Genomic DNA, 23,348 nt, shown 5'->3' with positions numbered 1-23,348 from the left:
TCCCTCTCATTACAGACACTTACATTTTTGAAGCCCCTATAAAGCGACTGCAGCTCCTTCTTGGTGAATTTGGTCTGAGCCTGCAGCTGCTCCAGACCCTCAGGCTGATGTCTCACCGTGGACAGCTCTAGGTCACTGTCACTGCTGTCTATGGGAGCGAAAGAGGAAAAAAGAGAGAGAGGAAGAAGGGAAAAGCAGAGAGAAAAAGAGGGTAGGGGTCCGGAAGGGGTGAGTGTATGGGATGCAGGATGAGATGGGGGGAGAGCATTTAAAAGTGATTGCGAGGAGAGGGAGAAGAGCACTTTCTTTTTCAATTTGATTGACTGCTGATGTCAATGTGAATTACTTTAATTTAAAAGTTTCCATACTATGACACTAAAGCAATTATAATGGGTGGATTTATAATTGGTGGGTTTAACTATTTGTTTGTTCTCAGCTCTGCTAGTGTCTGGCTACGACTTCGCATACAGTCATCAATCACATAATGAAGAAAGAGCTAAAAAAAAGAAGGTAGATAACTAAAATAATAGGCCGATGCTTACACTCACCGTCTTAACAAAACAGACAAAAAGTGAGATAGGGTGGTAAGAGAAGGACAGAAAGGGAGAGAAAGAGGGAGAAAGAGAGAAGCAGTCAAGTCAGCCACAAAAATTAGAACAAGAATCCCCAAAAAAGATGGAGGTGTTCAAATAATCAGTGTTATTGTTAACAAACTATTAAAATAGATTTTGTTAATTGAAATAAAGTTGACATAAAATAAAAATATTAAAAACTTGAAAAGAACTTAAAGTTGAAGTACTAAAACTGAACTAAAAATAAACTAAAGCTAAGCATAAACAAAAAATTACAAAAGTACTAAGTACAAAACAACACTGTAAAAACAATCTATGATCAATAAGTTTTGACAACAATTATCAAAATAAGCAATTTTTTTAAATAAACTTTTTTAATGTTATACAAGATTTAACATTTTTTTTAAGCCAGTTTAATGTAATTTAAGTTAAAATGATTAATTTCCAAGTTGACTGTATATAATGTAAGGCAGCAACCTTTTTTACAGTGAAAATTACTAAACTCATTCAAAATATTAATAAATACTATAAAGTATATAAATAATACTACACACTAAATAATACTAATACTAAAATCTCACTGCAAATAATGAAGCTTTAGGGAACAAAGGATATTAAAATTAATTACACAAATATTAGCTTTTTAAGCTTCAATATAACAAAAAATTTAGATTTATGCTTATTACAATAAAAAAAATTGTTATGGGGTAAGAAAAATCAACTAAATTCAAGGTAAATTATCTGAATATTACATGCAATTTTGCCTCTCAAAGTAATTCTGTTTTAAGGAAGTTTAGATATTTTAATAAAATGCCAAATTTAATCACATATAACCTATAATATTCTTTCAAAATGCCAAATTTAATCACATATAACCCATAATATTCTTTCAAGTTCATGTAAATATATGACTTATAAACAATATCAAAAGGCTTCATTTTCAACCAACCCCTGAAATGACGTTTGCTAGTGACTCTCTCTCTCTCTCTCTCTCTCTCTCTCTCTCTCTCTCTCTCTCTCTCTCTCTCTCTCTCTCTCTCTCTTACCTGTCTCAGTTATGTCTATGAGTCCGAGCAGATGCATGAGTTTGAGAAACATTAAGACCAGGCAGACGATGCCCACGGTCTGTAACCCCTCAGTCTCCCACCTCACACTCATCCTGACACTCTGTCCCTCAACACTCACTGCACGTCTTCCAACACTTGTTCTTCCAGGTTAGTCCTGTTTTAGACCGTTAATTCCACACGCTTCATGAATGAATCATAAAAATCGGGTAAAGCCGATAACATGTTTGAGGTACAAAGACGGGCAGAAGTCCCGTGTCGATAAATATCTGGTCCACCTTTACAAAAAGTCAAAAAAACATGGACCATGTCTCAGCCTTGTGTCCAAAATGATTCTGAAGTCCAGATATATGCTGGTATCCCTCCTCTCTCATTATTTCTTTGCCTCTACTCTTCTCACATCTATTTAAAAGTTCACTCTGACACAATTTTCAGAGGGAATTGAGAAAACTCCCACTCAGGAGACAAGTTTGTCCCAATTAGATTTAGACACAACCTTAACGTGAATCTTGAACTTGGAGGTGATGATAAAAACTATGCTTTAAATGAATAAATAGACTACATACATCTTTCAAATGTTCCCTGACACAAGTAAAAAGATTTTATGCTTTTAATAGGGTTTTATTCTGGAATGGAATTTAATATTATTCCCTTTTACAAAGTCTTGATTTTGATTTGGGGACTACTAGAATAGTATACCCTGCTTTCATGCTTGAATGTTCAAAAACCACATTATTTTTCACATATTTTACACTGTTGCAGCACCTCTGTTTCCAATCTGTCTGTAATGCTCTGGGATGCATTTCCCAAAAACTTCGTTAGCCAACTATGATTGCAAGTTCTTTCATTACCAATACATCAACGATTTGGTGTTTCCTGAATCCATAGTTCCAATGAACTATGAGCTACAATGAACTATGAGTTCCAATGAATGTAAACAACATCACAAACTTACATGGTTGGAACTACAGCTTTTAAGCTGTGGTTAGAAGCATACTGTATTTCTTGTTAAACTGATATATGGAGTTAAATAGACCATGCTTTTGGACACTAAGGAAGGAAGTCGTACTATGTTTGTTAGGCAGTGAGTTACGTTGTTGTATGGGAAACGTAGCCCTGTTTAGTTCCTGTTACTATGAAGCCCCTCCTTTTGAAAAGCGTAGTGTGCTCTGATTGGTGGGCTGGATCAGTGTTGTGATTTGGTCTATTGCTTCGAGCGTGTTTTGGAAATGTCACATGGAAATGTCTTATGGTAATGATTTTAGGAAATGTCTCTACCACAAGACACTACTACCGCAACTCAAACTGGCCTCATTCCCTTTATGTTGCACATTACTTGGGCTGGAATTATTCAAACGAGGAATATTGTGAAACTAACGTTCCCAGAAGAAAACTCAAGGCTACAGTCGAGGCATTTCAGGGAGTTCAGAATCAGAAGCAGTGCTTACTGATATAGAAAATAAAGCCCTTTGTAACTTTGCAGAAAATGAAAGTTGAAAATTTAGAAAAGCACAATAGGTTCTCTTTAATATATTTGAAAGTAGTTGGAATAGATACACACTCATAAGGTGCCCTAAATCCTGCTTCCCTTGCCTTGTGAACCAGTTTCCCACGGCTAATTGTTCTCTCTGTATTTCAGCCTTTGTGATATGACCGTGATCTACAGAGACTGTTCTTCATTTATCCTCCTACCTCGCAGCCTTATTCACTGCTCACTTGCCAAGTGCGAGCTTTAAGATTTTGTATTGCACAACAAATTTATGACAGCAGTGCAGAAATTTTCAATTTTCAGAGGGAATTAAAAAAATACAGCTTCTAAAGTTTTCAGTTTTGTAAGATCATGAACAGTGTAAATGTATTTTAGAAGTCAAAGGTCAATTAATCTTTACCATTAAGGCCCATTAACACCAGCTGATGATATTGTTCTGTTTATTCCGAGTGTGTTCTTGTCTTCCACTTCAAATGCTTGAGCTTTTTATAGCAGGATGGATTCTGATTGACTGTCAATGATTTAGTTGTTCATCAGCTGGATAAAATCGTTCTGAAAGTGATTCCAATGATATCGTTTCTCTGTACCGTTATTGGTATAGCTGTGGTGTGAACTCTGCTATTCTTTATTGAGAATGATTTTTAGAACTGTATCTTTATCGTTATCTTTACAGTTACCCTTGAACGGGCCTTTAGAGTGCTTGAACTGAGTCCTTCAAGTAATGTCATCAACTGTGATATAGGGGTCTTTCTAAACAGAAGGGTTTACAAGAAGGGTTTACAACCATGAAAACCAAAATATCTTTAGAGAGTATGAAAATTAATCAAATTAATCAAAATTAATTCAATTTTAAAATAATGATATATTGCATTTGTAATTATTAATATAGCCGCAAACGGCAATCATCAGGGTCCAAGCAAATGGTCTACAACTCTACTTTATTTAAGCCACAAAAGTACAAACCATAGATTTTCATTGTTTTCACTTGCCAACTTAATTGTATTTTGCAAATATAATTTTTTTTTTAATTTTGATGGCTGCAACAAACTGCAAAAAAGTTAGGACAGAGGCATGTTTACAAATGTCACATCAACTTTCCAACACTTTTAAATTGTCCGGTAATTTAGGATAATATATGTAGCAGTTTTGCTAGTTACATTTTTGGCCATCTCGTCTGATACAAGACATCTGCTCAACAATCTGTGGTCATCATTGTCTGTTTATCCTTTTTACGATGGGCCATACATTTTCAACAGGAGACAGAAATGGACTTCAGGCAGGCCAGTGAAGCACATCCACTCTATGGTGCAGTTTCTAATAAACCACTCTGTAGTAGCACATGCAGAATGAGGCCTGGCATTATCTTGCCTCCCAGGAAAGATGTCATCTTTATGGCAGTCTCTGTACAATCCCAATATGTGCCTCCACGTCAATGATATCTTCACAATTATGCAAATTACCCATGCCGTTTGCAATGATGCATCCCATTACCATGGCAGATGTTTGCTTTTGCACCAGTCGCTGAAGAAAGTCTGGATGGTTCCTTATGTCTTTGGGAACATACACCATTACATTATCTATTAATCATATATGATGAAGTCAAAGAGTGCTACAATTTGTGATTCCTATACTATAAATCCCATTTGCCATCAATAGAATTTTTTTCAGAATCAGACTTTTCAAACCATTCTTAACCAGCCAAACCTTAACCCCTTGGTTTCAACTCACAACTTGGTAAATTTTCCTCATCTGAGTTTGAGATCACATAAAGAAACATCGCCCTCTGGTGGCTGATGGTTCAAATCTGCGGTGCACTATTTGCATTAGGCCTATATACTATGAACAGACACAAGGAAGTTGAATAAATAAGAGTTGACAGATCAAATTCCTCTCATGCAACAGAGCCGGCACATATTGATCATTAAGCAGGCTTCCCTTCACAAGTAATACTTCACCGTCTCTGATTGCGTATTAGATTTACACAACCAGAAACCCAATCAGAAACCCAAAATAAACTTCACCGTCCTGAAACACTGTGTTCAGGAATAGTCAGAGCTGTAGTAAGTGATGCCACAGAGCTAAAATTAGTCCCCTGCTGATCCGTTGGGTGGTCCGGCTCAAGGGCCAATAATGGACAAAGATTTATGTATAGATTACTTGAGGCACTCAGACCCTTCCAGCTGATGAAGTGTTTATTTGCATCAACAACGGGCGACATGTTGCATCACTGGATGAATATATGACCTTCCTAGTGCCTGTGCTTTATATCCCTGCAGAAAAACCAGCCTACATTGGTTTGCTGGTCTCAGCTGGTATTATCTGGTCTACCCTGATTTCCCAACCGGACAGCTGACCAGTCGCCAAAACCCCTTGAAAATAGGCAAACCATTCCAGCCTGATATGGTTTGGAGAAAAGCTAAGATCTTATTTTGGAGCTAAGGGTCTTATCTAGCGAAATGATCAGTCATTTTCTTAAAAATAAATAAATAAATAAATATATATATATACTGTAAAGTTTTTTGTAATGAAGGGAGAGCTGGAACCAAATGCAAATTAGTTTAATAAGAAAACAAACATAAACAAAGCCATAACAGAGACCTGGGAACTGAAAACAGAATGAGACACACCAAAGTACATTCATTTCTTTGTTTCGCCAGATAAGACCCTAACTCCTCAGCTGGGATCGTGTAGAGCCCTTTAAAGCTGCATTGAAACAACATTTTTTTGTTGAAACTACTGAAGTGAACTAATCCTTTAAGCCACAGAAAGTTATTAAAATAATTATTGTAAAATTATGTTTGAAATTAATCTAGTTTTATTTTTATCAGGACATTGATAAGACAGAATTGTTCTCATATGTTCATGATTTTAATCAAAAGTGCAATTCAAAGCACCTTTCAATAATGCCATTGATTTCATTTGTAATTTTTTTTTAAGAAAATAAATTACTGAGCACACCTTTAATAACTAAAATTGTAAATAAGTTTAGGTTGATGCTTGTCAATAACAGTGACCAATTACTTCTGTTCCTGAAAGTCAAACAGAAGAGACACAAATGTCAAGACCATTTAAGGATATCGATCAAAGATAAACAACTGTACCAACAGATTAACCAGCCAATAATATGAATGTTAAAATATGACAAACAGATGCTAAATATTGCACATCATACTAGGCCAATCTTTTCATTCCTATTTATGTCTTGATAGTTTGAAGTAATTCAAGACAACAAAAATGCGACATGACACAGAGCACGTCCACCAGACAACAGAAGGAAATGTGGAAAACAGTGTAGAACATAAGAATATCTCCAATCTCAAACTTTGTGACTGCAGAAGAATTGCATCTACAGTATATGAAGGCACAGACTCTGATCCGTATACTTTAGAAATGTATGATTGGATATGATCTTGTGATGAAGCAAGGGGTCAGAGGGAAATGGACAATGCCCTTCAGGACCAGAGTCCAAAGGACCCATTTTTAGGTAACCGTAAAGAAAGCCTATTCGATAAAACATACATAATGAATGAAGGGTAATGTTAGACTGGGTTTTGATTCAGGGAGAGAGAGAGAGAGAGAGAGAAAGAGAGAGAAAGAAAGAGAGAGAGAGAGAACGTGTGTGTGGGTGTGTGTGTGTGTGTGTGTGTGTGTGTGTGTGTGTGTGTGTGTGTGTGTGTGTGTACGTGTGTGCGTGTGCGTGTGCGTGTGCGTGTGCGTGTGCGCGCGCGTGTGTGTGTGTTCAGGTATACACTACATTATGGGGACAAACTATACCCACAAAGATGGCAATATCGAATAATCCCTGTCCTTGTGGGGGAATTGTTTTTTGTTCCCCATGAGGAAAACAGCTTATAAATATGTCTTTTGTAATTGTTAAAATGCAGAAAGTTTTCTGTGATGGGTTTAGGGTTAGGGTTAGTGTAAGGACATGGAATATACAGTTTTTACAGTATGAAAACCATTATGTCTACGGAATGTCCTCATTAAACATGGAAACCCAATGTGTGTTTGTGTGTGTGTGTGTAAGAGAGAAAGAGAGTGAGAGAGAAATAGAGAGATAGAGAATGAAGTATTTCTTACACCAATATAAGAGTCTCAATAAGTTCCTTGTCTTTGAGTATGTTTTAAATAAGAAAAACATACTAGCACATCATAAACCTAAATAGCAAAACTCGTCATCAATAACGGACAAACCCAAACATGTGTATAATCTATTTGTTATAAAGCAAGTCCATGAATACATTTTCAAGATTTTAGTTTACATTTTAACAAATGTATAAAGGGAAATCTGTATTTCTTATATATATTTTTTCTTATTTAACTGGGCACCATCTTACAGTTTTTCCACCATTTTAATCACCATTTGGCCATCATTATTTAATATGTTATATTTTAAATGCATTTTAAATGGTCAAGTGCAACATTTTAAGCACAAATAAGGCCATAGAAACAGAAAGCATATTAATTATGAAAGAATAGACAAAATACTGTTTAAATTTTTTTTAGATGTATAGCATTTTCACTTTTAAAGTCAAATACTAAAACAATATACTACTTAAGTGAGGACATGTGACCTTCAGTTATTTTTATAAATACAATAATATAATTATAATTTATAATTAGCAAATAAGATGAAGTTACCTTTTATTTAGCATTTAGGAATTATTTCTGCATTTGAGAACATCCCAAAGGGGAGGTTTTGTCAGATTTGAACACATTTAGGAAAGTGCCCACAGTCCCACTTTAACACATGATGTAACAGGTATGTGTTGTGCTCATATTTGCCATACAGTAGAGCAAAAATTGTGATAAAATGCTTAAAACTTCAATTGATCTTCTACCAGCCAAATAAGACCCAGTGACCTTCAAAACTCACAAGCAGGAAAAACTCAACAGTAACAATCTATTATTGCATGATGTGAGAGTGCAATACCTTTCCTTTACTTTAGCACAAACATCACAACATCGGATATGTTAACGCTATCTATCATCGGGGTTCACCTGACGCAACCCCGGCCCCAAGGGCCTTATTGGTCAAGCATATCACCATGACAACAAAGGGGAGGACCCCAGTTCTAGAATGCTCCTTACCTTCCAGCGACATGGGCTCCAGAATGCCGAACTGTTTGAGAACAGCCACAAACAGAATGATGACCACTCCGATGGCAAACAGCTCCATTCCCTGAATACCCATGGCTGCGATGAATTACGACTCTTGGCACAAGAACTTCTGGAACTACTGGAAGTGAAAGTATTAATCTCTGTACTAACACAGGATAAAGCCAACTGGCCGTTATAGCATTGCGCCAGATGCAGGACGTCTCAAAAGGAAAGATTCATTTCAGTAGTTCCTCTGAAAAATATTTAAAAGAAAAACCAGGGGATATTTTTGGCAGAACGTCAAGCTAGCATTGTGTATGAGAAAAAGAGTCCGGTCTAGTTACACTTATTTTGGAGGTGAGAGGAGAAGTCAGTGTTTCCATGTTAGGTCATTTTTTTCTTGAAAGCCCCATCGAATAAATAAAGAGCTGGATTGCAGTTCTCGTACACAGTCCAGATGTGTAAAAGCCATCCTTGGCCGCAAATGTTATTTGCAAGTGTCAACAACAGACAAGAGCATTTTTGTGACGAAGTGCTGCAGCGATGCTGTGATATTCAAGATTGTTGATCCAAAGGTGTAGGTTTCGGTGTAAAGCAAGAGGCACAAGAGAACGGAGATTCATTCCACAGATCTAGACGAGTGCAACGTGGAATTGTGACTTGGGAGCAATGGACTAATTTAGCTGTTAAAACGATCATATTTCATTTCAAGTCCTAAGTAGCTCTTAAATCCGGATTTTGTCGATGCTGACATGGAAATACGAGACTAATGGGCACTCTAGTGCATCAAATATGAATAATAGTCCATGCAGAAGTCATTAAAGAAATACTCCGTTTAGTTATATGCAGGATCAACATCTGGCACTGCCTTGGTCAATGCGACAAGAACTAAGGTGGCATCTCGAATCCTGATCCAAAGCATTCGGCGGTCTCCTGCGTGTTACGCCAGGTTGGTGCAAATCAGCAAAAAAAAGAAAAGAAAAGAAAAGCTAGAAGTTACTTCCAGTGGCAGCAGTAAAAATACCCCATTACTTAGCAAATTGGGTGGATCCGTCTTTAAATAGGTGCAAATCCAGTGAAGTTAACCTTAACGAAACCTTTCAAATGGCCCATTAAGTTCGGTGATAAGTCTTGGGAGTGGTCCCGAAGAATGCGGTCTCTCGTCTCTCCTCCTTTTCGGGGGTTCTGCCATCAGTCAAGCGCCCTCATCTTTTCCATCATCGGTTTCCTCAGAGTCAGCATCAAGTGCTTTTGTCTCTTCTTTCAACTTGCACTGTACAGTTCAGGTTCTTCCTCCCTCCCTCCCTTGCTTCTCCTGCCCTCTCTTGTCCCGTAATAATCTGCAATGGGCAGTTTATTTTCACCTCTCTGTCCATCCCACCCCTCCTTCCGTATCTCTTCTTCTCTGCTCATCTATGACCACTCCATCCCTTCTTTTATCCATCGCTCACTTTCCAAGCCTTACTAACCCTGACTGCAAAGTCAAACCCCTGTGACTACTGGTCCCCTTTCCCTGACCACAACTCCCTCTCTCTCTCTTTTCCTTCCTTGCCTTCTGTCTGGGGACTTGGGGAAAAGTCACATTTCCAAACAGGGCAGAAAGCCGAAGAGAGGGAGAGATACAACGGGGATCAGATTCCAGGGACGCCCACCCCTACCGATTTCCCAGCCTCAATCCACCCACATATCTGTTCCATCTGGAGCACTTTCCCCCTCTCTCTCCTTCCTCTCGAGTGAAGCAGGGCAAGGCCTCTGCATGGAATGGGACAACAGGAGGAGACAACATTAGCTCACAGGTTTTCCTGTTTATAGCATAGCGGGAGAGAAGAGGAGAGAGCTATAATGGCTCAGTTAGACAAAGGAATCAATAAAGTCTTAATGGTAGCTTTAAGTCAACCAAACACAATGTGAGATCAAATACTGTTTCTACTGCCAGCATCAGCCCATCTCTCACACCTCCCCCTCCTTTTTTGCCAAATAGATGTTTTTCTAGTTAAAAGAGCCATAAAAAGATTATAAATGTCAGACATGACAACAGGACCAGACAAAAAATAGGAACAGGATGCTAAAATGTAAATATTTAAAATGTAATGGTAATCTCTGGGGGAAATCTAAATATCTGAAATGTCATCTTCAGATTATAATGAATGTTACGCCTCAAACTGAAATACACCCTCCAGATACAAATTCATAAAAATCCTAAAGGAATGCCAATGAATCATGATTTGGAAACAATAATCAGAGACCAACCAACAACAAAAAAACATGAATTTACTGCATCCAGTAGAATCCTAGTGGATTATTATTAAATGTACTTTTATTTTTGGATTAGTTCCAAATTATGATAGAAATGACATTAAGATTTTGATAAGAGGTTACCAACATAAAAATACCAATTACATTTCCATCATAATTTGGAAACAATAATCTGAATTAGTGAATTAATTAGTGAATGAATGAATTTATAAATTAGTGAATGAATGTTAATACTTGTTCCATTTTTACTTGTTCCATTTTTACACTACATTTATTCATTTCATTTAGCAGACACTTTAATCCAAAGCGATTTACAAATGAGAACAATAGAAACAGTTAAACTAACAATAGGACAACAATATGCAAGTGCTATAACCTTTCCAAGTTTAATCTAACGCAGTATTTTTTTCAATTTTTTAATATTTATAAAGAAAATAGATATAGAATAGAAGATAAAGTGTTAGTATTAATGGATCAAGTGTTGCTGAAAAAGATTTGTTTCTTGAAAATGGCCACGGACTCAGCAGCTCTGATTGAGTTGGGCAGGTCATTCCACCAGCATGGAACAGACCAGAAAAAGGTCTGAGAAAGAGAGACCTTTGTGCCTCTTTGAGATGGCACCACAAGAAGGCGTTCATTTGCAGAGCGCATTTCTGGATGGCACGTAAGTCTGAAGTAAGTTTAGGTAGGAGGGAGCAGAGCCAGTTGTTGTTCTGCAGGCAAAAGTCAGTGACTTGAATTTGATGCGAGCGGTAAATGGTAACCAGTGCAATTTTGTGAGAAGAGGAGTGACGTGTGCTCTCTTCGGCTATTTAAAGACCACTCTAGCTGCAGCATTTTGGATCAGTTGCAGAGGTTTGACAGTGCAAGCTGGAAGACCTGCTAGGAGAGCATTACAATAGTCTAGTCTGGATAGAACAAGTGCTTGGACAAGGAGCTGTGTAGCATTCTCTGATAGGACGGGCCTGATCCTCCTAATGTTGTATAAGGCAAATCTGCAGGATTTAGCAATGTGGTCTGTAAAGTTCAATTGACCATCAATCACAACTCCAAGGTTCCTGACTTGACCTTGAAGGAGATGGATGACGAACCTAGCTGAATGGAGAAGTTGTAGTGTTGTGTTGGGTTGGCCGGGACCACAAGCAACTCTGTCATCGCAAGGTTTAGCTGAAGGTGGTGGTCCTTCATCCAGCCAGAATTTTTCTGTCAGGCAGGCTGAGATGCGAGCAGAAAGCATCGGATCATCAGGCTGGAATGAGAGGTAGAGTTGTGTGTCATCAGCGTAGCAGTGATAGGAAGCCATATTTCTGAATCACAGATCCTAGTGATGTCATGTAGATGGAGAAGAGAAGTGTTCCAAGCACTGAGCCCTGAGGCACCCCAGTAGCTACAGTAGATGTGCCTCAGATAGAGAGGTAAGACTTGAACCAATATAGTGCAGTTCCCGAGATGCCCTTCGTCTTTAAAATTAACAGGAGGATCTGGTGGTTAACTGTATCAAAGGTAGCAGACAGATCCAGCAGGATGAGAACTGAGGATTTGGAAGCTGCTCTTGCCAGTCTCAGAGCTTCAATTACTGAGAGCAGGGCAGTCTCAGTTGAGTGTCTGCTTTTGAAACCAGACTTGTCATTGTCCAGGAGGTTGTTCTGTGTAAGAAAGGAAGAGATCTGAACAACTCGTTCAAATGTTTTTGCGACGAATGGAAGAAGGGATACCGGTCTGTAATTTTCCAGGTGTGCTGGATTTTGAGTTTTTTTTTTTTTAAGCAGTCAGGTTACCCAAGCCTGTTTAAATACTGTGGGAAAAGTACCAATGTGAAGAGAGGTGTTTATGATGTGCGTGAGTGCGGGTACAACTGAGGAAGAAATAGCTTGAAGTAGATTAGTGGGGATAGGATCAAGCGGACAGGTAGTAGGGCGATTGGAAAAGAGGAGTTTTGAGACTTCTGCCTCTGAAAGCAGAGAGAAGGAAGGTAGAATGTGTGTGTTAGCTGGTAAGATGTGTCAGTTTATGGTTTGGTAAATTGGCCGCTGATTGTGCTTGTTTTATTTATGAAGAATGTGGCGAAATCATCTGTTGTTAGGGTTGATAAAGGAGGAGGATGGTTGAGAAGACAGGGGAAGGTTTTGAAAAGCATGCAATAGTCAGAAGAATTGTTAATTGTGATTGTCATTTTAGCAGAGAAGGAAGAGAGGAGGGATTGATAAAGAACAAGGTAAGTAGGATCTTTCGATTTGAGCCACGTCCTCTCTGCACCCCTGAGTTCAGAACAATGTTACTGTTAGTATCTAGTGTTGAGAGCTGATCAGGTGGAGGAAGTGTGGATGAGACCAAAGAGGATAGGCGAGAGGGTGAGGGTGAGTGTAGGTTTCGCCGAAAGGTGACCTGTGGAGGAGTTTTTGTTGTGTTCTGAGGCAGGTTGAGGATGAGAGTGAGGAGGAAGTGATCTGAGGTGTGCAGCAGAGTGACCAGTGTATGGTCAATCGAGCAGTAGCGCGTGTAAATAAGGTCTAATTGGTTACCTGATTTGTGAGTAGCCGCAGTAGATACTTGTTTAGGATCGAATGAGGCAAGCAGAGTTTTGAAATCAGCAGCCTGAGGTTTTTCTAAGTGGATGTTGAAATCCCCAAGAACTATGAGAGGAGTACCATCCTCAGGGAAGGATGAGTAGCACATGAAGCTCCTCCAAGAAACTGCCAAGTTAACCTTGTGGACGATAGCCAACTACAAAATGGATTTTAATAGGCCTAGTGATGGTAATTGAATGCGATTCAAATGAGCTGTTGTCTCACAGAGATAGAAAAGGATAAAATTTCCAGTCGTTTGAGATGAGAAGACCAGTACCTCCACCCCTTCCGTTTGATCCAGGTCTCAGTCAAGGCCAATAGGCTGAGACCTGAATGACTAGAAATAGATATAATGAAATCAGCTTTGTTTACAGTGAACTGGCAATTCTTAAAAACATTTTAAACTGTGGATTAGTTCCAAATTAAGATAGAAATCACATTAGGATTTTAGATAAGAGGAGAAAAAATATGCAGTAAAATCCTATAGGACTCTTATTTGACCCATTTTGACCTTGAATTTCGGAATAATAGATAAAATCAGATATAAATCATCCAATCTAAAAATTCTACCAAAAACAAATAAACACACATATTTTTTCCCCACTATGTCTCTAATGCCTTAATTTTCACTGTTATAATACATACTCTGACTAAGCACTTGTATTAATGGCTGGCGTCAGTGCTTGTTGTTTAGGAATTAATGTTGAGCTTTTAGGAGGACGGGGCAGGTTCCAGTAATGCCATTAGAAGATGAACACTTCTTAACAGGAGCTAAAGCAGGAGGCTTTTGCTGACAACACACTATGCAGTGGCGTCATGCCCATTCAAAGTGGGCACGTGCCCCCTCAGATTTTTCCTCCCTGATAATTTTTTGGTCTGAACTTTATTCCTATTATGCTCCATAATTACCAGAGCCTATAACGACTCAAATGTATTCTTCTGGATGTGTAATAAATCGGTCAGCATCAGCCCGCCCCTTTTTCCTAATATGGTATCTGCGCGTGTATCGCTCTAGAATCTTTGCTGTGTATGTGCAAGAAACTCGCTCCTCTCGCACGATGAGCTGGCAATGTTTTACAGATGGTCTTGAAGTGGTAAGAGGGCAAAGCAACAAATCGGCATTGAATTAGTTATCGGATGATATTAAAAGGTAGTGGGATTATTTGTGGTTGACCTGGAAATTTTAACTTGATCAAAAAGTTATGGATTTGATATTAGCTGCGAATTCAGAGCATTAACTTAAGTTGTGTCAGTGTAACGCTATCGATAGCTAGTCTAACCGTAAACTAGTTGGCTAACGTTACTGCCTGCCATACAATTTGTACTCTTAACAAGTTCCTTATTTAAAATATAATAATGAGCAGTGTAACTACAGTATTTCTATGATTTTACTAAAGTAATGTTACATATTACATTGGATTTGATTACTTTTTTACATTTCTGTCAAAGATTGACCATTTTCAAATAAACAGGGTAGTGTTAACCTTATTCAGCACTGAAATATGTCAAACTTCTTTCAAAGTCCTTCATCACATATTAATATTAAAATAACTTATGTTCAGAGCACCTCAGCACCTTTATGTACCTTTAATGTGAGATCGTTCTTAGGTCACATACCAATTTAAAATCATAACATAAAAACTGCAATGGTACTGTTTTTAAAATCATGTGTAGTAGGCCTAAGTGTAAAGTAAGTGTGTGTGTAAACATGCTTTAATGAAGTAGACTTCAAAAGCTTTTGAATTTGAGCTTACAGTTCTTTCATCAACCTGTCTTTTACATAAACTTACAAAATAGATACTTTAAGTTAGTCCTCAGATAGAGGAGGGTTGCTGCTAGCTCCGTTAAGGTATTTCTGTCCCTCCCAAACTGCATTGAAATTGTATGTTTAGCAGCCAGAATTAAATTTTTTTTAAACCCCTCATAACATGATCCATATCACCCGTCAGAAAACAATTGCAACTTCTCAGATTGTGCCCCCCCAGAATTTTGGCTTGCACCACGCCCCTGACACTATGGACTAACATAACTCATAATTTAACCTAATCATGGACATCAGGAAAACAATGGTACGATCTGAAATTTTAGCACAGATACAAGGGAAAGAAAATCTAAACCTAATTTGAACAAATCCACCCATCTCTTTTAATTTCATGCGTTAAAAGAAGGCGTTCTTTCGAGTATTAATCTAATGCACTCCGATTACAAATGGCAAAATCTGGATTTATCCATCAGTGCTGTAGTATTCAATCACAGCAAACAAATCAGCATAAGGCTATTACTACGGAGGAATAGTCTGGCAAAGCGATCCGTCAATGTATACAAACACTGCACTTCCCCTCTACATGTTCAGTAACTCTGCACGTACAGAAATGAAACCTGATATAAGGCAGCCGGTCCTCTATCTAATACATAAGCACTCTGAAGCCAAACCCAGCCCTGCTCTATGAGTCCTCAAACTCGACAGAAGAGCTCTCTCTGTCTCTCCATCTCTTTTAATGAGGTGTGATGGATCGACTTTTTAATGATAAAAACACTCTGGAATGCACTGACGAATAGGGTGAATTCAGGTTGATCGAGACATTTTTCCCCAGTCATCTAAATGACAAAAACAAACAAAGTTCAGGAAAAGGGGAACTTCCAACCCATTATTACCCTGTATTGATACTGTTCTATCATTGTGTTTATTGTTATAGTAACTTACTGTTTTGTGACATCTGGAGTTCTCTCAAAAATTACACATTCATACTCAAAAATGATCCAACAAATTTTACTGTTATTGTGTATTGTGTACCAAGTATTTAGATCTCTGTGTTCGGGTAACATATTACGTCTAGATATAATGTCTGTACAGTATCTACTGTATTAATAACTTAGATGTTTTAAGTAAAGCATGCACTTTAAAAGCATGGTTTAATTAAGTTATATTGTTTGAGTTAAATGTGCTTGAAACAGAGAATTTGCAAAGTACACTTCAACTCTACAAACTTTAATTGGCCAAGTTAGTTACTTATTTTCTTTGTTAATTTTACTCAACTTAGCTAAGTAGATTTGACTTAATTCCATAAGTGGAATTTACTTAAAAATATGCGTGCAAAAACGTAAAAAAAGTAAATTTTACTTATTGATTTTTTCATTGAATAATGTTAGCAGATGGTTGACATTCACTCTATTGCATTAACAGAAAGCCAGTTAATATAAAGATGTTTAATACAAGGTCTTTTTCCAAAATTAAGTTTCGATAGCATTTTTATGCCGTGATCACGGGGTCATGCGCACATACTAGACCGTCTAATTCTATTGTTTAATTCTGAGGAGAACTTCTCAGCCTTCCGTTCGAGAAGAACCTCACTTCAGATGACTACGTACGTACAGGGCCCTCTGCTGGACAATACACATCACTGTGCAAACCTTATCTATCTGTCTGTCTCTCTGTCAGTCTGTCTGTATGTATTCAGTGAGAAGGAGTGCTCTGAAAGTTTAAGGTGGAGTCTCTTTTTGCTCAAGGGTAAAAAGCCCCATTGAAGCTTTTAGAAGTAAGAAGCATTGTCAACATTACTTAAATTTCCTATTGCAAGTGAGTAGCAATTATTTTTGTTCAATAATAGTTTTTTTTCTTCTAAATATCTTCTAATGAAGCTCTAGTCCCAAAGTATTAAATGCTCTATGTATGCTTGTTCTCGTGGTTGGTTTGAATATGCTGATATACTTGCTTCCGTATAATTTCGTTGATTGCTATCTACAAAATATCCAGAGGATTTCTTACGTTTCAAGAAATAAAGACCTAAAAATACAAATTCTGTCATGATTTACTCACCTTTATTTTGTTTCAAACCTGCCTTTCTTTCATCTGCGAAACACAAAATTAGATATTTTAAAGAACGTTAGTGTCCAAATGATATTGACTTTCAACAGCAAAGGGAAAAAACAACAACATTGTTTTTCAAAATATCTTATTTGTTCAAGAGAACAAAACAAATGTCATACAGGTTTGGAACAACAGTAGGGTGAGTAAGTGATGACATAATTTGTATTTTTGGGTGAATTATTCCTTATTAACATAATACATTTTTGTTCTCAAAACGTGATATTTGCTTGATTATTACTGAGAAAAACTGTCCATTTAATTTTTGTTTATCTTAATTTTCCTCAAGTGTTTTGGACAACAGAGGCACCAGCATCCGCACACAATGAAGCTTTATTAGGGATACGTACGTACAGCACATACTCATACGTTCAACCTGTCATTCTCAGCTTAAAATAGTCTATAGTCATTCTGCAGTATTTCAAGAGCCACAGTCTTTTGAAATAACACTTAACTATGGTGAAGATGTTGATGCACTATGAGAAAACATACAGTAGGGTACAAAAGTCTGAGAACAGGCCTACTTATTCATCATAATGCTTCTTTGTTTTACTTTTTAACGATTCAAATACTGTATATTGAGTGTATAACAAGGCCATGAGGTTAAAATCATGACTGCAATGATAATCGGTTTTATGAATTATTCTTTCCAGAGTGGATCAATTATGTGCTATATTGCATATGTGCTATGGTGCTGATTGTACTTTTGTATCATTGCTTTCATGGATATTGCAAGAAATGCAGGCAAACAGGTAAAATATTATTATAATAATTACAATGATTAACGTAAATCTTAACACAGAAAATAGTAACTATTCTTTTGAACAGCAGAAGACACATGGGAGGAGGGTGGCACTTCTAATCCAGACTGCAGCACAGAAAACACAAAGGCAAGAGTTCTTTAACTTCAAATTCATATAAACTAGAGTCTGTGGGATTGATCGGTTCTTTTGTGTTTAGGATTGGCGCCACTCATCGTCAGCCGTACTCCAAGAAAATAACAGTGTTAGGATGAGCTCCGTCTACCAGAGCCTCATCACCTCCTCCTCTGAGAGACAGTCAATCTATGAGAGTCTTGGTCAAGAGGAAACTCCATTTACAGACATTTATGCGAATTTTGAGTAATGGCAATGCACAGACCCAAATGGCTTATTGCTTTCATAAAACTGAAGCAACAGCAAACATAGATAAAAGACATCAATGTTCAACTAATAGCCAAATGTATCAAAGAATTATTGACATTTAAGAGTCCAATGTGTAATGTCTATGTGTGTCCTATGTGTGTGTTTATAGTCATTTTACAATTGACTGTGGCTCAAAACGACCAGTTTTATAGCTAAATACGCATGTAGACCAATTTTAATACATCGTTTTATATACAGTATGTGGCGAACAGGACGGCCGAGGGACGTGAGAGAACGGCGCGAGGCCGGTGGTGTGATTGCTGATGAGCAACACCTGTGAAGCACACCGGTCTCGCATCTCTCACGTAGGAGCGGAAGCATAAAGGAGGAGCGACGACGTTGATGATCGAGAGAGGAACAGGCCTGTATTTTAGTTGTGTTTTGGTTTTTGTATTTGTGTTTTATTTTAGCCAGCAGTCGTCCGCGAGGGGCTGATGGCCGTTATGTTTATTTTGGGTAAGCCAGCAGTCGTCCGCGAGGGGCTGCTGGCGGTATTTTAGTTTGTTTATTTTAAATAAAGATTATTTTGATTGTTCGCCGGTTCCCGCCTCCTTCTTCCCTGAACATTGCTACATAGTATAAAATTAAAGTGTTAAATTGAAAGCCTAGTTATGACCCATAAATCTATTTCTAGAAAATGCTACTTCTATTTGGGAAGGTAGACAAATAAAGCCTGGAATTTTTTTTCTTTTTAAGAAACATTTTTTAGTCCTTTTCTTCATTGATAGAGGGATAGAGGCTTTTTTAAATCATTTCCCTCTTTTGGTCTACGCACCTCACATGGACAGTTTTGCTTTTTTATAACTAAATGTCCCCAGCACTTGGGCCAAAGTGAGTGTGTGCTGAAAATATCAAAAAAGGAACCAAAAGCAGACAGCTGTATATATATATATATATATATATATATATATATATATATATATATATATACACAATTATTTTTTTATATAATTAAATAAAATATCATAACACTATAGCAATAAAATTTGCTTTTACATAGTAACAGAGAATTACACATATGAAGAACCAATCATATTACAGGAAAATGATTTAATAATTCATGTCACCTTTGCCATGTACTTATTTAAACTGTTGTACTCTTTTGGTCGGTAGGATTCGCTAAGGTCTTTCCGGCCATTATTGAAGCAAATCCCAATGAGTTGTCTGAAGTCTGTTCCACATATTTTAGTAATAATCATATTTTTTTAAGATGCTTCACTTCTGCAATAATCAGTGTCTTATTTAAAAAGGTCTATATTCCAAACCCTTCATGAATTACATTTAAGCATTTAAGTTAAGATCTAAATTAAACTAAATTTAACTAAATAACCCAGTGGTTGCATGTGACAAAACATTTTTTCTCAATGAATAATTCTCTCTATTAATACTAGTTCAAACAACTACATGCATAATAATAATATTAATAATAATAGTTGTTATCTCAACTTATTTTCTTGTGTCAAATCAACTTAAATAATTAATGTGCTTCAGATAAAATAATATGTTGAGTTCTATTCATTAAGCCAATCTCCTTCATTGGATTAACTCAAATTTTTAATTTCAATGAACTAAAATGAAGGCAACCAGGTAACTTACTTTTTTAAGTTAGACCAACATGTTTCATTTTTTTTTTACAGTGAGCAAGCATGATATGCTGCAGGACGCTGCTTGAGTCCATGCCAGCTATGTATCTGCATTTCATCCATATTTATTCTATATAATAAACTGTATACATTTACAATGAAAACCAGAAAAAAAACTTTTGATGTTTTCTAATAACTTTACAATGAAAGTAACAATAATGGGTCTTTAACATGCCAAACTGAACGGGCTTTGGGTATCAAACGATTAAAAGTGACAAAACACAGACGGCTCAAAGACAGAGTATTGTTTTGATAAGCGTTACCTGAGCGATGATAGCGAGCCGTACTGTGACGACAGTCAGCCAGGAAGCTGGGTCGAGAGAAACGCCGACGCGCTTCTAAAGAGAGCGTTGCCATCACGCTCCCCATTATAGACTGATACAGAAACCACACTAGATATGCTAAAAACAGGAACCACAATGAGCATGAACCAACAGCTGTTCTCCAAGAAACCAGATGACAACCTGTGTGTGTGTGTGTGTGTGTGTGTGTGTGTGTGTGTGTGTGTGTGTGTGTGTGTGTGTGTGTGTGTGTGTGTGTGTGTGTGTGTGTGTGTGTGTGTGTGTGTGCGTGTATAGTGTGTGTCTGGTGCAAAGGCACATTGAGCAGTCTGTTTGGTGACTATGGGTCAGACACTCAGATAGATACATGTGAGGGAGAAAGACACTTCAAAGACAAAGTGCTACAATGACCTTTCACTTAAAACACAACACACACTCTTTCTATCCTAGCTGTGGCCTGTGTTTGAAAATTTTCCCTCTCCCACCATGACCACCCCACAGAGGTGAAAATATTAATATGAGTATATGAATAAAACAGATGTGCTTCAAGACCCCTGCGTTGAGCACAGATCAAAGCGTCTTTAAAAATGGGCATGGGCAGTCAACAACAGTGATAATTAAAGCACTGTAACTGCAGTGGTAGACTATATACTGCATACCATGCATACAATGAATAATATTCTGAATGTTCCAATCCAATCTGCCTGAATCATAATCATACACTATTCGTTCGTTGGCCAGAGGAGAACTGATTAAAGTTTTTAAAAGTTTTTTTTTTTCCCAAAAATTTTCAGCATCATTCCTCCAGTCTTTGATGTCATATGATCCTTCAGAAATCGTTCTAATATGCTGATTTGGTTCTTAAGAAACATTTCTTATTATTATCAATGTTAAAAATAATTGTGCTACTTCCCAGCAAACAATTTTTGGTTTCAGGAATGTTCTTGGAACCCAAAACTAACTAACATTCTGGCAACGTTCAAAACATGCTAGGAAAGTTTTCATTATGAAAATAGAATGTTTTGTGATTTAATACGATTGATTTCAGGGTTTAGATTAAGCCAGGATTAGGCCTTAATATTTTAGTGGAAACCAAGATACATTTTTTAGGATTCTTTGATGAATAGATAGTTAAAAATAGCAACATTTATTTTAATTTTATAACATTATAAATGTCTTTACTGTCACTTTTGACCAATTTAATGCATTCTTGCAGAGTAAAAGTACTAAATTCTTTCAATTAAATCTTACTGACTCCAAACTTTTGAATGGCAATAAACTCTTGACAGAAATAGTGTGTAATGTAATGGACTGCACTGTCCACTGTGAGGGGCTAGTGGATGCTGGTTTGTGATACATTTACACAGTCACAAGTCTCTTTCCTGTCTTTTGTGTCCTCATTGGCTGACCTGGCTGAAGGCCACAGAAACATGAGACAACAGATTGAGTCGATCTGACTATTTAAGGCACATATAAATGCTTAATTAGCAAGACTTATGATCATATTCTGTTACTAAATCTGCACTGCCCCTGCTGATGCCGCAATTTATTTTCCTGTCGCAGTCTTTTTTAAAAGTAGACTTGCAAGCAGTCAAGACAATATAGCTTATTTCAAACAGATATTTGTTGACAGATTTCAGAAAATTAAAATATTATCAAACTGATTCTTTCTAAGATTGTCCATTACTCTATTATCTTTCCATCTTGTAAAAACCAGACTCTTTTTATGCGAACAGAAAATCCTTTAAAAGCTATTTTTCACTCTTTATTAATTACATTTTCAGTCAAATAGTCATGGGATTTTAATGGTACGTTCTCAGAACTTTGGCTAACGTTCGGGCAAGGTTCTCTCAAAGTTCTTCCAGTAACGTTAATAGAAAGTTCCTTCAAAGTTATCTGATCTTTATAATGTTATCAAAACTTAGCACAAAACATTATTCATACATCAGTTATGGAACTTTTCTTTCTGAAACTTTTTTAGTTGGACGTTCATCTAACACTTTTTAATGTTACAACTTTGTCCAGAACGTTTGCATAACCAAGAAAAACAAACTTTTAAAAAAAGTGATTTTTGAATGTGCAGAGAACATTCAGAATGAATGAGTTCATGACTTAATGGCAATGCTGGCAAAACATTCTTAGAACATATTTTTGTTTGTTAGCTGGGCCTGATCTATACAGAGCTTAAAGACACCAATGTGGAAGATTTGTGAAATGTGGCTAACATTTTCTGAAGATTTATAATAATAAGGCCCAATATCATTCATCTCCATTTAACACATTTTACCATGCTAAATCCATTCCACAGTCTTCTGCAGATTTTCAACACAAAATCAGAGAAGAAATTACCAGTTTCTGTCTTGGCTTGGAAATGATTCATTCCCTCCTGACCCCAGAGTTCACATCTCTATACGACATGTGCAAAATGGAAATCAAATAGAGGGATTTTTTTTTTACATAATGTGTTTTCTCTGAGCTGGTTAGAACACTCTGCCAAAATGTATCTTTTTGTATTCCTCAGAAGAAAGAAAGGAACCGGTTTGGAACAACATGAGGGTGAGTAAGTCTCAGTAGTGTCAAAGGAAAAGACAGGACAAATTGAACTGGACTAATTCGATTATTCACCTGGAAGACTAGAGCATCTGTCCTTTGACCAACAGTGAGACAGAACAATGTTTTGGTACTTAGTGAAAGTTAAAGGACTCGTGTTACACACACACACACACACACACACACACACACACACACACACACACACACACACACACACACACACACACACACACACACACACACACACACACACACACACACACACACACACACACACACACACACACACACACACACACACACACACACACAGCCAGACTGTTTTACACTGAATCAGAGTCCAGTGAAGAACGGACCAGCACAATTACACCATTAGCAGATGAAAACATCCGATAAAGTGATTATAGACCTGCCTGTCCAAAAATAATGTGTTCATTTTATCTCATGCTGCAACTACACCCACCCTAAATGAAAAGCCCTGATCAGTATGTTTTCCACTTTTAAAAAAACAAAACTATGTGGCAAGATGGTAAAAAACAAATTATTTTTTCTCAAGTAAATGTATCTCAAGGATGTTTAGACATTTTCACTCGAAAAAAAGAAGAAGAAAAAAACAAGATTAAACACGGTCTCAGATCTGTTATGAGAAACAATTGATAGCTCCTAACAACATAAACCTTCAGTTGTGCAGAAACTTCATAAAGTTCAGTGTAAAAGAGTGAGGAGTCAAAATAATTTTAAAAGAATGTAAAAAGACAGATCACAGCAAAGGAA

General features: G+C 37.1%; 1 protein-coding gene across 4 annotated transcripts in view; it reads right to left on the bottom strand.

Moving 5' to 3' along the window:
- kcnip3a (Kv channel interacting protein 3a, calsenilin) overlaps positions 1-23,348 on the bottom strand; it is a 78,558-nt gene that overhangs the window by 7,505 nt on the left and 47,705 nt on the right. Inside the window, exons 1-2 of one of the 4 annotated variants that reach the window (XM_077224521.1) lie at positions 8,217-8,405; positions 24-148 (exon numbers count right to left, since the gene is read on the bottom strand). In XM_077224521.1, the coding sequence (XP_077080636.1) occupies positions 24-148; positions 8,217-8,319 (228 nt within the window). In that variant the 5' untranslated portion in view covers positions 8,320-8,405. Of the gene's footprint in view, positions 1-23; positions 149-1,618; positions 2,152-8,216; positions 8,406-23,348 lie in introns of those variants that run through there. The other 3 variants (XM_077224522.1, XM_077224519.1, XM_077224520.1) reach the window with 3 other exon arrangements.

Source organism: Siphateles boraxobius, unplaced genomic scaffold (assembly GCF_051911475.1).
Source record: "Siphateles boraxobius isolate OS27281-9 unplaced genomic scaffold, OSU_SipBor_1 9, whole genome shotgun sequence".
Lineage (NCBI taxonomy): Eukaryota > Metazoa > Chordata > Actinopteri > Cypriniformes > Leuciscidae > Siphateles > Siphateles boraxobius.
The sequence above is the reverse complement of the archived record's forward strand: the minus strand, read 5'-3'. Positions and strand labels throughout refer to the sequence as shown.